The sequence below is a fragment of the Camarhynchus parvulus genome, chromosome 7 (assembly GCF_901933205.1).
Source record: "Camarhynchus parvulus chromosome 7, STF_HiC, whole genome shotgun sequence".
NCBI classification, from domain to species: domain Eukaryota; kingdom Metazoa; phylum Chordata; class Aves; order Passeriformes; family Thraupidae; genus Camarhynchus; species Camarhynchus parvulus.
The window spans coordinates 12,007,982-12,025,783 of NC_044577.1; the positions used below are offsets into that span (position 1 = coordinate 12,007,982).

Here is a 17,802-nt window from a genome sequence, read left to right on the forward strand (position 1 = left end):
CAAAAAAAACCCCAAAACCCCACCACTGTAGACTACCCAAACCTTGCAACTTACATGTCCTCAACAGTAATGTCCTTCAGTATTTGGCAATAATCCACATTCCACACAGCTTGATCATCCCAGACTTTAGAAGCCAGCAGAATAGCTCCTAGGACTATCCTCTTCCAGTTACTAGGGCATATGTCAATCTCTGCATAGGTTAAAAGCCTTTCCAAATAAACCTATACAAAGAAGAAGGGAAAATAACCAAACAACAAAACCCCACAATTATATATGTGTAATTAAGACCTGGAGCAGAGCTGAGCAGCAAACATGCCAGTCCAATAGGACTATTTATTACTGTTAAGTGTGTCAACATAAGTATCAGTCATTACTACTTACACTTAAGAATCCAAATTTTCAGGAGCTACAGGTTCCATTTTTTATTTTCCCCCAAGAGCTGAACCACCAGGGTACACAGCAGCTAGTGAGGTGTGAGTTCTGGGCAATGAGCACTGCTGCTCTGGGGAGACACTGCTCCAGCTCTGTCACCCAGTCACACATCACTGGCAGGTTCTCCTCAGGGCCTGCCTGGGTAGCAGATCACTGCACACCACATCAGCCTTTCATCCTGGTTAAGGTTCAGCACTTGGAGCTTAACAGGAAGTGCTAAACCCTGCATTTGCTGTCTAGTGATGGGACAAAGATGTGTCAATCGCTGTCATTCCACAGTGAAAGGCCTTTAGTGCTATTTCTGTCTTACCCTGTCTAGAACAGACTTCAATCCCTTCATTTCCATCACCAACTGCTCAGGCAGTGAGACAAGCCCAAGCCCAAAGATGTGCCTTGGTCTTTTCCTCCCATGAGATCTCAAACCAACTCCAGGATGTTGGATCTCTCTCTTCCTTGAAAATTCTCTACTATTCACACTCCTATAATGATCCATGTACTAAGAAATATGAATTTTCAAATTTGAATAGAAATTCTTTTTACTTTTATATTCCCTCATCTAAATCCAAGTTTCTAATGTAGCTTCAGATAAATTAGTGGGTAAGAGAAGCTCCACCTATTAAGGTCTAAGGGAAGGATTAATCTTTGTCACTGAGTTCTCTCCGTGCTTTCTTCCCATCCTTGGCTTGTAGCCTTCAAATAGCCTAAAGGTGTTCCTATAATAACAGGGCCATCTAGTGGTAAAATTCACTTTAAAAGCTAACTCCATTTTATGTAAACACTTCACATAGTTTGCCCAGGGTTAGCTGTCATCTTGTTCTGTCAAAATTGCATGCCTGTATTTGAAAAAGGGAAAACATCCAACTACTTTCAGAGTTTCAACAGCTCATTTCCTTATTAAAGAGAGTCCTTCAGGCTGAGTTTGGTTAATTGCTATAGTGTCTTTTGGTGACAGTTCTGGTCTCCTTTCACACTGTTCGTCAGAAAGAAGCCACAATGAAGACTGAAGATTAGTGTGCAACAAAGTGCAGTTTGAGAGACAGTCTAAAGTAGCATTTATACATGTTGTGGTATTTAAATTTCCTCTCATATACATATATGCATACACACACAAATATATGTATCTATAAAAAATTTAAAAATCATTGTAAATGATGAATTTTAAAATCCATCATGCTTTCTGAAAACAAACAACGAATTGTAATGTAATATTGTTCTTAAATTCTAAGCACCTCCATCTCACCTGGGGAAAAAAGTAATAGCCTCTTTGGCTTAATTAAAAAAAAAGTTTGGTAGAAAGATGGCAATAATTGAAGGACATAATGAGAAAGATCCTCTCCTAGAGTTCCTATAAGATTGACTCTTGGGACCCTTGGGACAGTTGTGGTTAATATGAATTCAAAACTAACACCTTGCACACAGCTGAAATAAAAAATGTCTTTGTGTATGATCTAATCACAATCCCACTGTTCTGCTCTTCTCAAGCTTCTTCAGTGAGTTATGTATTATGAAACAAACAGGGTTTTATTGGGCAAGTAATTAAGCATTACGTATTTATACACAGAAAAGGGAACTGCCCTTTTATTTAATCCCTTCTGTGACTACTTAGAAATCTATGATGAACTCACTTGTACTGTGCTGTCATTAACAGGGTTTCATGAGATATTCTGAACTATTTCATGCCAGTTCAGCCCAGATCTCTGCAGGAGGAGAGGGGGAAGCCCTGCAGAGGCAGGAGCTGCAGCAGTGCCCTTACCAGTGTGACTATTGCACATTCTGCTGTCAGCTGCGCCGCGCTGAAGAGCGTCCGAACAAAGCGGTAGATGTGCTTGTGGTCAGGGTCGTGCTTGTAGTAGTCATCTGGGACCTCCTCCCGCTGAAAGAAAGTTCTTGGAGTTACTGAAAAACTGCCTACTTAACACTGACTCCAAAGAACAGCTTGTTTCTTCTCACTGAGGTGTATACACCTATTTCCTGTCACAGATTTATACCCTGAAAGAAGCAGCCTTGCAGTACTGCAAACATTCCAAACAAAACACAGGAGCTTTAGCTGGTATCTCTCTTCTGAACACTTGTTTGATCTGTAGGGCCAACAGGAAAGAGCATGAACTACCATCATCACTGCTAGGTGCTAACTATTGTCCATGGAACATTCTTCAGACTGAAAGAGATGTAAAAAAAATGCTTCTCCCTGCAAGAAAATCACAGGTATATACACACCAGGGAAACAATGGCTCTTCAAAATGCAAAATTAACAGACATCATGAGATTCCTCTTCCAGCTGAGGAAGCACTTAAGAACACGTAGCAATAATTCTGTCAGAGGTAGAACTAAAAGGGAATTTACACTGCCTTCACAGACTCATTCTTGAGAGACTCCAGAAAGACAACAAAGCTAATGAACAACGAGATTTAACTCTGACACAGTGCTAAACTGTTTCTAAACACAGGGGAGAAGAAAAGTGCAGAAATAAACAGTCTATAAAAGCAATCATAAAGTAAGTGTTTGAGATATGTTCTGATATTTAGCACCTTTTCTGGGGGGATGAAACTTCAAGAGCTCCAACTCTGCACACTGGTTCTGCAAGACTGATACTGAATAGATTTCTGTCTACAGTCCAAGTGAGACCTGCAGTATGGTCAGGACAGCAGCTGAGAACAGCACAGCTGCTTGACACTAAGCTAGTAGTTGTAAGGTATGCAAAGCAGCGTTTTCCTGTGGGTTTGTAGCTTAAAACAGCTGGGGAGCATTGTCAAGTAAAGCGCAGAGGTAAGTTAACTTAGTGCTGCCCACACAGCCTTCTAGTACACCACTGACCTGTGGGGGGGCCATGCAACATGAGGAACAGCACGAGCAGGAACACTGCTCATTCCTGTGCTACACGTGGTACAAAAGCACATCTGAAGTACATTTTTGCTGACTGGATGTCCTGAGGTAACCCAAAATAGTACTGTATTCCTCATCCATCTGCCCAAAATCTGTCACTGTGTCTTAAGAACCCTGCTGTGGCAAGCTGGGGATGGGTGGGTGCTATTCCAGGTGCTTTTAAACTTGGCTCTGAAGGAAGTGGGCCCTGCTGCTGTGTGGTCTTGGCTTTGCCAGCTGCCTGGTCTTGCCTTGAGCATAGGATTTGCCCATTTTAAGTTCTCTTTCTGGTGTTTTTTTCCCTGGTCTCAGAGAGACTGCTGTTAGTGGCTTTCTCATCTTGGGAAGGGTATTTCTGGCATTTTGGGTCTCTCCTTAGTCCCCCAGGATGCGAGAGTCAGCAGTTTGGTATTTAGCAGTTATTTACTGTTAGTTTTTCCCTGTTGCTGTTTTATTTGTTAGTAAACTGTTATTTTTTCACTTACATCTACTTGTGTTCATTCCTTATTGGTGGAAAGGGATTGGTTGAACCTATACATGGAGGCAACTTATTCCAGAGTGTTCTCCTTTTAAACTGTCTTAAACCAAGACACTGGAAGTGAGAAAGGAAGCATCAAGACCAGTATTTGTGACTAAATCCATGATACTGGTACCTGGGTCCCATTAGAGTCAGCAGAGCTGGGTTTGGACTCCTTGTGACTGCATCTTTAGAAGACAAGGTGTTCAGAGATTCCTTCCTGCTAATTAACCTTCCTGAAGGAACAGCAGGTACCCAGGCAAAACACCATTGCTATAGAAACTAACAAGCCACGTGTGTCTTTCCCTCAGCAGTGTGACAATCAGCCCTAACTCTATTTCTGTCTGTATGCTGCAGGAAGATAGAAGAGATCTTTAAGTGTTCCCCAGAGGACACAATGATTGTCTTCTCATTTAATAGGAGGGAGGCTATATGAAAGGATCAAAGGATGGCAGGTTGTTAAATAAAGAAACTATCTGATGGAGTTCATTTTACATAAATAATTTTGAATGCGAAACAACAGATTCAGGCATTTAAAACTGTGGAAGGGGTTTTACAGTGACTTCTCTGAGCCAGAGAGAAGTTTGATAAGAGGATCCATGTTTACCCCTGAAAGAATTTCCTACCAAGGTCGTTGACACAGAAACCAAGAAAGAGAGAAGGATAAGTAAGAGAAACCTGCAACTCTCTATTCCAATAAGCACTTTGTTTGTCTCTTCTGACCAATGAGTAAAGTGTAAACTTAGGAGTTTTTAAAGAATGTATAAAAAGCATGCATGCTAGAATAAAAAAGGATTTGAAGCCTTCTGAAAATGGAGTGTTGCTTTGTATTTTGACCATCTCAACCACGACATAAAATAGTTTTGGTCCACACTTTTTGCTCTGAAGTGCTACAATCCATACAAGAAATCTTGAATATAGCTCTTGTCCTGAAGTTCTTTCTTTTAAAAATTGAATGAAGAGTTGTATTTATTTATATTGCACTGTACAATTCCTAGCACAGTTGGTCCTATATAAGGATGAAACTTTTACAAACTTAAACAAACAAACTTTATTAAAATCTGTTTATTAACAATTGAGATCCAGGAAATAGTTATACTGCATTCACTCAAGTAAGTCCCAGAGCAAATTCAATTTTTAAAGCTGCTGGATCTTTGCTAAATTAATTTCACATGAAAAACAAAGTAAGTGGTTCTGTAGGACAGGCATTAAGCTAGAGGTGCTCAAACTGGATGTTAAAAGCACATGCTCCACTCTTGAGCTTCCCTGTACTATGAGGTTTTGCATCTTTAAGAGTGTCTAAAAAGGTGTACCAGGACCAGTCACATTAAAATCACATCCTGAATGCTCCTTGCTGTTACTGCAAGCACATTTGCCTTAAAATGTTGCCTTTCCAGTTTTTTAAAGGCCAAACTCACTGTTGCCTACTTTGTGTGATGTTTCATGTATTATGTTCTCCTGTCTGCAGTCATTTAAAAGGTTAGGCACATATCTACTAACCATGTCTTCCTAAAGAAACAGAAAACACTTCTAATAAAGCAGTTATTAAAGAGGGGGAGAAAAGAGACAGACAAGAAACTTCAGAAATGGAATAAAAAAGATTTGGGCACATGACTGTTTCTGTTTATAGTCAAAGCATAAAAATCAAACATACTTTGTAACATTTAGACTGGGCTCTATTCATGATCTAGCTGATCTCAAAAGTCACTGTTTGCACTTTGTATTATGTATAAAGACACAATTTAAGATCAATTTGATTGTGGCTTGGTGCTAATACATTTTTATGACTTACACCATATAAATCAAGATGTTACTGATATACAATCAGAGGACAAAAATTACTTACTGTGAGAGGGTGAGATTTTTCATCAAAAATATCCAATGATCTGTCAGAATCTCTACAAAACAAAAGTCTCTGGTTCAGCAATAAGACTTAATTGGTAATACTATGCTCTACTAAAAATCATTGTTCATTAAAAAGGATCAAGGGACATATTTTATAGTTCAGCTTTTCCTAGAATATGGTATGGAGCTACCTTGTATTTTTGCAAAATATTTAATGATGAGTCCTTACAATTAAATATTTAAGATGCTAAACAATGAATAGCTTTCCATGCTCTTGTATTATGCTTACTAAAGTTCTCCCCAAAATGTGAAACTAGGTGAAACTCATTAGCAGCATTACTTCAAAAGGTCAGCTGTAATTCAGAAGCAAATGCTGGAACTAGCTGTAATGGCAAGAGTGATTTGCACATGGACAGAGTGTTCCTTCACCTATCAAAACTAATCCATACCTCTGTGCTCAGGCAAAGCTGAACAAAGTCCAAAGGCTGATTTGTGATGAGTAAAGTGTGTTTTCCTCCCTCCCTGTTTTGGAGTTTTATGTGCCATTGGATGGGTGCATTACTGACCCTTCCGCAGCTGCTCAAGAGGGGGTACAAAGAGAAAATACATCCAGCATACAGTGCCAGAGTTTTCACCTCCTTTATGTTTCACCAGCTGCCACTGAAGTGACCAAGACCATATGTGACTCTATGATCTTGAGAGGTTTTTCCTAGTCTTAGTGATTGTATGATTTTACATCCCTGGTTCCAAAAGAAAGTCATTCTATTTCAGCAAAGGAAGAGTTCACTCACCTGTTCTTTATATGGTAGAATATTGCTAATGTTACACTAAAAAAAGAAAAGAAAAAAAGATTTAACAAAGCATTTCCCATGCACACTATTCCACTGCAAAAGCTGTCATTCAGTGGAATGTTACAAATCCAGTTTGCAGTGACCTCCTCTCCCATCCCCATGCACTACCCATCTCATTTCTGATGTTTAACTGTTTGGACAAAAATTGGCCAAATCAAATCTGCCTGCCAAACTACTTTGACATTCATTGTACAGATTTTTGTGCAACAAAGTAAGTGTAAAGTGACATTTTCAACATATACCTTCATTTCCTGATTAGGTGATATTTAGTGCAACTGTAGACTATTCCCAACTAAAATGTAAATTCTCCTTGGTGTTACATATACCATTGCAGAGATTCTGCATGCAAATGTTTTAACCCTGTCTAGTTGTCTAACTTAGAAACTGTCTAAAAAAGAGAATAATAAAGATGGTATTATACCAGCAGAATCCAAGAAGTGGACAAGAGCAGATTTCAGTCTCTGCTAAGTGAGGCAATTAGTTTCATATATTAAACACTTGTGGAAAATTTCAGATTCCTTACTCATGGTGGTAACAGGAACACTGCCATCACAGGAACCTATCATGAACAGTTCTGATCTGCTGTCAGCTGTACAAAATGTACACTGTCACTTCAAAATGGTACAAGCGTATATTTTTTAGGCTTTTGTTTTGTTTTTTTCTAGAAAAGGAGAAGTGACATGCTGCATACCTTTGTCTGAAACCACATTTTAAAGTAACAAATCAACTTAGACATTTCCAAACTCTTCTACACTATTAAATCTGTAAAGCCTTCTGGGCCTCAATCTACTTGATAAAACTCTCTTCTCAATTCTCAGCGGGTATCATCTAAGTGCAAATAACTGACTTTCTGGTACCCAGAAAAACAGCTCCAGCAGCCATTTACACTGCAGAACATAATTATCATCACCTAAAATAACAAGTTTGTGAAGAAAAGGCAGAAAGGCCAGAACTAAACCCTAAGTCAGCAACATGCTGGTTTTCCACAACTAGAGGGCAGACTAATATCACTGGAGAGTTCCAAACACAGCCCTACAACTTTTCCTGCCACTCCACACAAAATCCATTTCAAGTTTTCCCAGGTCAAGAATTTCTTGATTTGGCTTTCAGTGTGACCAATTTGTTTTGCTTCAGATGCAGAAGATAGGGACACATGAAAAAGAAGTGTCCAGAACCAGTGAAAAGTGTGAAAGCGCCAGGCCTTTGCCCAAGATGCAGAAAAAAGGGAACACTATGCAAATCAATGTTATTCCAAATATGATATAGATGGAAATTGTCTATTGTGAAAAATGCTTCCCAGGGAGGGAAACCACCATGTAAAGATAAAAGTATTAGTAATGATTCCATTACCCAAAAAATCTCTCAAGACAGAGCATTTGGGAAATGTCAATCAGATCCTATCTGTGGGGTCATCAGCTGATTCCCCAATGGTACAGAGTTCTAGGGATTGCTGGCATTGAGTTTGCAACCTTTGTTATTTTTGGTATATATATTGTAAGTAATACCGATAAATAGTGATTGTGGTTAATGTTACATGAATGCTTTAAAAAAGTTGTCTTAACCCCTTCAAACACTTCCTGTTGATAAGTTGATTATACTCAGATTTTTGTGATAAGAATTATTATTAAGGTACTGTTGTAATATTTGCAGATGGCTTTTATGTGTTTTACTATCTCTTTGTGTGATTACCTACAAGACACATGTTTCTTCAGGATCCTGCCTTTTTGTTTCTTAACTACTCATATGTTTGGTTTGGGTTTTTTATCCAGATTGTCAGTTTCATGGTTTTCTTCAGTTATTATTACAGAGGTACTCCAGCAGAGAGTTCAGTTGTAACATTAACTTCTTCTTTTTGAGATTCAATTTTGTACTAGGTAATCAATCTTTCATTCAGCTGCACTTCCTCCACTCTCAGTGTCCAGATCCAGGCTCACAATCCTGAATGCGACTGAATTCAGATCTCTGAAGAAGAGATTTGCTGTGTTTGAAGAATCTCTATCCTGACAGAAACTTCGGAGGGATTCAATTACTTGATAGTTTGATTGGTTTTTAGCCCTGAGGTTTCTTATTCATAACTGCTATTCTTAAGAGTCTTGTTTTAAAATGTGTTAAGTGATACCCACCAATTAGAGTTTGGGCTCTGGCCAAGCTCTAGCTCTACTTGGATGGAGTGATTGACAATCAACCCAGATGTTTTCTGCATCAAAACAACTGGCAATTTGACCATATATGACAGCTGAGCCTATTTTCAGAGGGAGTTTGGAGAAACATGAATCTGGACATGATTTCTCCAATTTTCTGTTGTTTTAAGGTTTATCAGCTATCACAGACTCTGGGATGACAGTTCAGTGTTGTAGTGCTTGGTAACTGTATGATTTCACCTGTGTTATTGATTATGTGTATTATCTAATTGATTCCTAATTGCTCTTTCTTCTTTACTACATGCATTGTTTTGCTCTTAATGTTGTCTCCTGTTCATAACCAAAGAATGTTAGTAATAGCAACTTATGTTGGTATCTTATATTTCTCTGCAATTTTGCAAAAGAGAACTGATCAATGTTTTATTTTCACATCAGGACTCATTCTTCACCTCCGGGATTTTGAGAAAATCCTCCAGTCCCTGCAGAGACATGGATTTGTTTGTGTTTTAACAGGTACAAAGTCCGGGTGGATTTCAGTGAAGAATGTGAAACTCTATCAAGTGCAAGAAAATGCTGACCACTCCACAAGCAGGGAAGAAGACACACAGATGTGCACTGCACAGACATTCTAACCCTTGTGCTTTGCCCACAGAAGATTGTGGACTTAGGATTTCTTCATGGCTGTGGGAATCAGTGGTGTTACAGAATTTTTGTTAGATGATAGCTTAAGCAAAATATGGGGTGTGGCCAAATGTGTGTCTGACAGATGGTTGACAAAGCTGTCAATGCAGTGTTTATGGCTCAAACAAGGGGAGTTTGGACCCAATTTCTCCCTGAGGCTCTTTATGAACCTCAAGAAATGGAAATTCTTGGCTCAGTGAAGATGGATTTCTGTATAGTATTTAGTCTTCCTGGGTCAAAACAAAATAAGGACAAAATAACACATGTGACCCCAAATCACATTATACATAGAAATGTGACATTGTGGTGCAATTTCACAGCAAGGATGATCACACCATCCAACAGGGTTCCACTGCAGTTACCACAAGGAGTCTTTTTCATTTGTGGGACAAAATTTGGCCCGCCAGCCCATCCAATGTCAAAGGTGGTCCATACACCATTGGGAGACCTTCTTTACTGACACCCCACATGACAATGATATGGGAACACAGATGTAGAGGGAAAAGATCTGTGAGTTGACATGACCCCAGTTGTGATGACAATGTTAATACATGGAAAAAAAGCCAGAGATTTATAACAACTTCTGCCACAGGCAGCTGCAGGAGCAGCCTTGAAGCAATTGGATCAAACGGGGTGTTGGTTGAATAAGCACTCTCGTGCTACCTCTCTGGCACTGAGCAATTTATTAGCTGATGTTCAAGGTGTGAGACAGGTGACTCTGCAAAACAGAGTGGCAATTGATTATCTTTTGTTAGTGCATGGACATGGATGTGAGGAATTTGAAGCAATGTGTTACATGAATTTGTCTATCATTCAAAATCTATTCATGAAAGCATACAACAGTTAGAAGATGGAGTGGCCAAACTCAGGGAAGAGAATGGCTCATGGCTGGATGGTGTGTTCAGCTGGTTTAATCTTGCACCAGCATGGAGAGAATTTTTGAAGAAAGGTGTGTACGTACTGATTGGTGTCACAGTCCCTTTAATATTTGTGCCATGTCTGCTTTAGTGTATCCAATGGATGATGGATGAGGCTGTCAAAGGAGTGGTTTTGATTCAAAGAAGGGTGAGATGTGGAAACCCAGGGCACTGGGAATACTTCTCTGTCTGCTCTGGGGTGCCCTGACCCCCAGGGGAGCACTGACTTTGACCCTCATTCATGGAGAAAATTTCCTAGACTTTAAGATAGACCAGAATCCACGAAAGTGTGAAATAGATTATAGAGAGCAGTGTAGGTGTATCACTTGATGAGAAATTTAGGTTTTGGGATTTTTAGTATGTTGTGGATGGAAGCAAGATGGAGAGCACAGGGTGTTGTCCTGGGTTTCTCCTTCATGCTGCTTCTTCCTTCTTCTTCATGGGTTTGGGTGGCATTTTGTAATCGGGCAGAAAACTCTGCATTGTGGGCTCTTTGGGATCAGTTAGTGGGTTAAAAGGGAAAATAATCCAGGTGTCAGCTCTTAATTGGATAGTTTAGCCTTAGAAGACCTTGTAACAAGAGACTGTTGGCCATTTTGTGCCTTCTAATGAAAAGCTGCCAAATCACAGTAGTGAGACTGTTTTACTGACAAGAAATAATAAACACCCGAGTCCAACATGAATTACTGTCTCAAGTGCCTTCAATGCAGACCCAGAGAAACCCACAGCTGGGAGCCCCACAGCCACAGTGCTGACACACTTCTGCACTGCCTCAAGTGCACAATGAGAACAGCTTTGAAACAGGACAGACCATGAGCTCTGTGACTGAAACAAGAGCTCCCTCCAGCAGTCAATTACCCAGAGCTCTCCACCCCTTCCATGACCAACCTGCAGCAGCAGTGCTGTTCTTCTCTCATTTCAAGGGGTGCAGTTAGCTTTGGAACAGACAAGACCCCCAGAAAATCCCAAATAACCCTTACAATGCCATTCTTACAAGCCCTTGGTGATGAGAAGGGTCCTTACCATTTTATTGTGCTTCTAAGGTTAGGCTGGCTGACGGTGCTGTCATCTATAAATATTGTTGAGCATGAGCTGTATTTTTTCGTAAGCTGCCCAGGAGAAACCTTGGGGGAAAAAAAGAAAAAAGAACTGAAATACATTCAAGAAAAGGGATTCTGTAAGCTTTTGTTTAGCACACTGAATACTGGCTTTACATCTCAAGTCGTTGCTGCTGCAATGTAAGCTACTCTGCAGCCATCTAGTTCCTTTGTGCAAGATAAATTGATAAACCATCCCTTGTAATACACAACATGATTTTAGGTAATTTACAGCAGAAACAGCTGAGCCAAAGCAGCAAGTCCTGATTGTTTCGTTCTCTCTCATTCCATTCTTGTCAGTTTGTGTCCCAGTCTTCCCTCTGTGATGTACTCTATTAGATTTTTCTGTGACTCCATGATCACCTTCTCCCCTCTTTTACATCCTACACCTTTATAGTTTCTGTTTATCCAGTTTAACATTTGGGGGTTTGTCATGTTACAGTTTCAAAAAAAAAAGAAACCTTTTCCTGACATGGCTCTCTTCACACGTGTCCTGTTTAGCATCTGGAATCTGGAAGCAGAGTACTGCTATTACCCTTACTTTTATTGTTATTATTTAGAGCTAGCAATATGCTCCATCATCCATCCTAACCCTGTCCATTCTATACTGTGAGAAATCTTCAAATATAACCCTACCCAGGCTACTCTGAGCATTTTCAGAGAATGCCTTGCACTAGAGGTATGACATCATAACTGAGGGAGGAATTTCAATCAAACAATTCCAGATTAATTAGTTTTCACCAGAATTTTTTAAAATGCCTTGTCTAAAACTTGAAAGTCTTCAATATGAAAATGCTGACACTCTCTAAAAAAACTCAACAGCTGCCTGGGAGTATCTCCCATTCCAGCTGAAGTTGGCCAGCAAAAACACTCCAATCACACCTCACATTGGTACTGGCAGACCAAAGCTGGAATTGTAACAAAAAAAAAAAAAAAAAAAAAAAAGAGAGAGAGAGAAAAGGGAAAAGAATCACTCCTACTCCTTGCATGATCATGCAAAATAAGAGACTTGAAATACTATTATCTTACCAGTACTTTATCAGTAGGCACTTTTGATACTTTTAAGCTTTGTTACTAACTTCCATTCTTACCTTTACTAGGCAATGATTTTTTTATCCACCTATTAATGGTATTGCTTATTTTTTGTTTTGGCTGTTTTTTTGGTAAGTGAAGTGTCCAAACCAACTAATATTTGTGGAAGGAGCTCAGAGCATAATTTCAGATTTTAAAACTAATGGAGAATCTCTTGTTTATCACACTGATGATATTTATTCATTATTCTTTTTTCACACTGGATACACTTTTTAAAATAAGTCCTCTAGCAATACTCAATCACGAAGTCATTCAAGACTTCCATCTCGGCTGAGAAATTAATGCAGTTTTATTTTTTGTTTAAAAAAATACAGACAGGTTGGCTTATATTTTCTTTCTTACTGTTCTGAAATACTTAAAACTGACAACAAAAAATTGTTTTTCAAATTTTTATTCTTTTGACATCAGCCATTCTATGCTTTGTGATATTGGGCCTGCTTATTGCTTAGAGACAGGCAAAGTTAATTCAGTTTTACCCTTCTAAGGAAGATTTGGAACATGTGTAAGACTATATACCTAGAACTACTACAGTTGTTTCCTTCAATTTGTCTTTGTCCCAGTATCCTAATATTATTTACACAGAATCCAGTTTACTTACATGATTTATATGGTTACTCTTCCTCTTCTCTCGCACTAGAAAGAAGGAAAAATAATGTGAACTGAAAGGTTTCTCAATTTACATTCATTCAATAAAGCAATTCTATTAACCTAGTTTTCTAAAGTATGGGTGTATTAAAAGTTTCAAATTTTATTTTAGGTGTCTGGAAAAGTAGTTTGAGGAAAAAATACCATGTTTTATGAAGCTGGTAAAGCTACATACTCCTTCTGTCTACCCATGTGTACATTTAGGAACAACTACCCATCACACTAAGGGGAAAAATGTCTCAGCTTTGAAAAGATGCTGTGTATCAAGAGAAACAGGATGATTTCAGATAGTTCAAACAGCCCATGTCCAACATCCAACAGCAAACAGAAGCAAAACCAGCCTACCCTGAGCCAGCCAAAGGCACACAAGGAGGAAGTGAGGTGCCCGGCATTATTTAGGTGTTCTCTCTCCTCCCATGAGCAGAAGGTGAAAGGGTATTTCACTGTACAGAAGATGCTGGCACAAGCTGTGCACCTATTTATCATATAATTGCAACCATGTCATTTGATCATTTTAAATGGTGTTAGTCTTTCAAAAGAGACCGCAAGGTTAAACTTCCAGCTGTGACAGCAGCAATACAACAGTGCTAGGGAGAGCTGCACAAATGCACTAAGTACACAAATGTGACCAGCATGGACAGGCACCTCTCCACAGTTCTAACCTCAGATCGTTACCACTCTTGAGCAGGACACATCCTCTTACATTTTTAGAAAAACTGACAATTGGAAAAGAGTATCTGCATTTTTTTAGTCTTTTTTCATAAATCAAAACTCATAATCCTGATAATATCTCACTGAGAGAGAATTTATGGATATCAATTCTACTAATTCTATGCAAGGTCAACTAAAGAAGAACAAGGGAAATTAGAAAATAAATTATTCTGCCTGACTTCTCCATAAAAATTAATTAATTTAATACAAACTTCAGAAAATAGTTTAATAGTTACTACCTCACCTAGAGGAGCCTTTTTCTGCATGAACACAAGCCTACACAATTCAATACACTTCACTTGAAGAAATCCAGATGAGATTTTGAAGCAATACTACCCCCAAGAAGGCTGTTCACGTAGCTGGAGCATTTGAGAGCAAGGCTGGAAGGCTGCACAGCGACTGTTCATGAACTGTGTCAGTGTGAGCTGCACCTCCAGCACTGCTCAGCTCAGAGGTGTCTGAAATGAGCAGGTCAGGCCCTCTGGCTGTCTGAAGACTGACCTCAGAGGCCCCAAAAAACGAGGTCTTTACATCTCTTTGGTATCATCTTTTCTGGAGAACCAGGCTAGTGCTTGTTCCCACTGCTCACAGATTATCTGAGCACTGCAAAGTTGATACAACTGACAACTCTACAACTTGCCACAAGACTGAATAGCAGGACAGCAACTGACAGACCTGTTAAAATAATTCTTTTCTGTGGCAAAGCTGTGCCAAGTTAAAAGACACACTGCAGCTTTCCATCAACACATGCAAGCTCAAGTGCATCACTTTCTTAGCAAAACAGTGCTTCAAACAAGAACCAACCATAAAAGAAACAGAAGCATTTAAAAAAGATTATCTTATACTTTGTTTTAGTTGCAACTTCAAAATGTCCTATTGTCAGAATTTGACAACAGAATTTTTATATGTGCAATATAGAAATGTCTCCACTTTTTAACAGCCTTTTGGAATGCACAAGCTATAGCAATTGTTTCAAAACTGAGTTATGAGGTAAACACAGGATCTGCAAAGACATTGAAAATTGAGTTATTACTTAAATACAGGATCTGCAAAGAAATTGAGAATCCCAATATATCTAGATAATTAAAACTGGGATTGGAGAATATTTATCCTCTAAAACTATTCAAACAGTTTAAAACAACATATTCAAAAGCAACTGGTATAGACTGATGGCTTAGGCTTATTATTTATTACAGAAAAATTAACTTTTTTCCACTACAACTTTTTTACTTTAAAACAATTTCTGAAACAGTCCTTGGTCATTAAAAAACCCACCACTGCTTGAAGCTTGAATTACACTAATGAAGAGAGCCTTGCTCCTTCAGCCCACTAGGATTTGCACTCTGAAATCTGATACTTAAGCATTTTAAAGCTCAAGTGATTTTAAGTGTTAAGTAAAATGGACTACAAACAAGTTTCTGTGTAAATACATAAATTACTAATCCCTATGCTTTGGAAGAATTGAAACACTGTTCTTCATCTGTTACTTCTGGTTACTTTTCCAATTTTTTCCTGTTTTTTGTTAAATTGGAAAAAAACCTTAGCTTACCATCTGTTTGTGACTTGCTCAGGAAAATTGTGCTTGCTCTGGGATGATCAGATGGATTAGATTCCAAGGCTAAATCTGAAATAGGAAGGACAAAAAAAAAAGGAGATACTTTTAATAAAAAATGGTAACTGCAACAATTCCCACCCATCCTCAAAGTTCTCAAGCACAGTGATGGAAATATGATCAAACCCATGTAGAATGGGCTGTCTCTCTGAAACAGAACTGTACTTTTGCCAAGATGAATAAAAATTTTACATTTTTTCCCCCGAGGAAGAAAAAAAAAAAAAAAAAAAAAAAAAGGACAGGGAGATCTCAAAAATCCATTTATCTTCAAAAGTCAATCTGTGCCCCTGCATGTTAGGGTAGCTGACTGTGGGGCATGTGCTCAGTAGTGAGCAGAAAGCTAGAACTTTATCAAGAGAATAATTTTAAAAAATCATACCAAAACAACAAAAAATTATCACTGCTGATCTTTCTCTCTCTGGTCCTTCCCTCTATGCTTTATGTACCAAATACAGCAGGAAACAATCTCTGTGGTCTTACAAAAGAACCTAATAAGTAACATTTACAGTGCTGATAAATATCAAAACATGGAGCTTACACTATTCAGTTCTTTTGGAATTTCAATAAAACCATGTAAAGCTAAAATGGAGTTACTGAAGAACCAAATGACTGCTTTAATCCTTTGCCACAACAGAGCAGTGATGGCTTTAGAAGAGGATATATTACTCCCTTAGATTAAGATGGAAGTGACCACAAGTTTGTTGATGAAACTGTGACCATCACGATGAAATTCTGAGCTGCCTTAGCTTTGACGGCAGAAACAGCTGTTCTGAGGAAGTCATGCTACAGACACAGTGACTTATGGAACACAGGAACAGAATCATCTAGGACTGTGATCCTCCAAGTCCTGGGAAGAGCAATTTTGCATCCATGTACAGTTGTCACTCTTATGCCATGCCAGCCATACAAGCACACACACTCCTGCATCGGCACTTGCACTCTGAAGTGTGCAAGCTCGGACACCAACACAGCTGCCACACCCCTAAAAAGAAAAGCCAGCTAAGAATCAGCATCAATTTTTAATTAAAAAAAAACCATAATATTTTATGCACCCAACCAACAGAACTCTGCCACACCACAAACTGCCTAGGTGCTGGTTTTAACTGTGTGAATGTTGGTGCCACAGCCCCCATGCACCAGCAAGGGAACATCACTGCAGAAGTGCACAGGCCCCAAAACTGATCATTCCAGATTCCCACTGGGAATGCACAACACTGCTGTCCAGACATCCATGTTTACCAGGTACTGGGCTTTACCACACTGCTGATCTTAGTCCAGCCCTGTTGCTCTGGCACTGCTCCAGGATGTGGACCACTGTAATTTTGGATCTCTACTGTTTAAGTAGCCAACATCTGTTTAGGAACACCAAGACTGATCAAAAGGGAATTTCTCCCCTCCTCTCAAAAAGACCAGAGTCAGCCATGAAAGCAGATCATCTTGTGAAGTTTTAAAAAGTTAATTTACAAAACCAGTATTTCCACTGTCACCTTACTGTGCTCATTCACAGCACACAGTGAACAGATTCCTGAATTTATTCATGCAGTAAAATGTAAGAAGTCCTGGCTTGGATGCCCTAGAGTGGAATTTGCCTCACAGCTCATACCTCAAGTACTTCTGATACACAGTTGATTCTCTGAAAGAATAAAAAACCCAGCATGCAATAGCATGCCATATTGCCACATTTCAAGTACCACTTGTAGCATCTTAACAAAACAGTATAACTTGTTTAAAACTTGTCCACAAGTCTGACAAGTTTCTAACACTGATTTAACGAAATCACATTTAAGAGACAGTATCCAGCTTCTAATGCTAGCACTGCATTAACAAACTCAACACAAACAGTGATTCAGAAGTGGAAGTAATTTTGCCAGCCTGTAAGTAACTGAAGTATCATCAACAGGCCAATCAAGACTGCAATATGCAGACTTAAAATACAGATTATTATCAGCAAGTTATGATGCAAACAGAGCCAATGACTGAGAACTTACTTATTTACAGTTCAGCAGCAACTTTTAGAATAACTGGGTAAGTCCGGTTAGGACGGTTCTCAGAGGTCTCCAGTTCAACCTCTTGCTGAAAACAGAATCAGCTTTTGGTAGAACATGAGGCTGCTCATGTTTTACTGAGCTGAGCCTTGAAAACTTCCAATGAGGGTCCACAGAGCCTAGATCACCTTTCCCATCTGGGGGACTGATGCCTACAGGGCTATGAGACTCACTATGGAATGGGAGGGAAGAGCTTGTAGGACTGTACAAGTCTTGGGCCATATTTAGGGAAAGGCAGCAAGGAGAACTGGGGAGGAAAAAGCACAGGAAAACTGAAGGAAAAGGGCACTGAAGTCAGTAACTCCTAGCACAGGACTCCATGTTTCTCCTTGGTGAATTTCATAGGGTTGGTCT

At 39.2% G+C, this 17,802-nt stretch overlaps 1 protein-coding gene across 1 annotated transcript in view; it reads right to left on the minus strand.

Moving 5' to 3' along the window:
* CCNYL1 (cyclin Y like 1) overlaps window positions 1-17,802 on the minus strand; it is a 37,272-nt gene that overhangs the window by 8,971 nt on the left and 10,499 nt on the right. Inside the window, exons 2-8 of the mRNA XM_030952054.1 lie at window positions 15,341-15,415; window positions 13,034-13,068; window positions 11,270-11,370; window positions 6,448-6,483; window positions 5,658-5,709; window positions 2,186-2,305; window positions 55-221 (exon numbers count right to left, since the gene is read on the minus strand). Coding sequence (XP_030807914.1) covers window positions 55-221; window positions 2,186-2,305; window positions 5,658-5,709; window positions 6,448-6,483; window positions 11,270-11,370; window positions 13,034-13,068; window positions 15,341-15,415 — 586 coding nt within the window. The remainder of the gene's footprint in view (window positions 1-54; window positions 222-2,185; window positions 2,306-5,657; window positions 5,710-6,447; window positions 6,484-11,269; window positions 11,371-13,033; window positions 13,069-15,340; window positions 15,416-17,802) is intronic.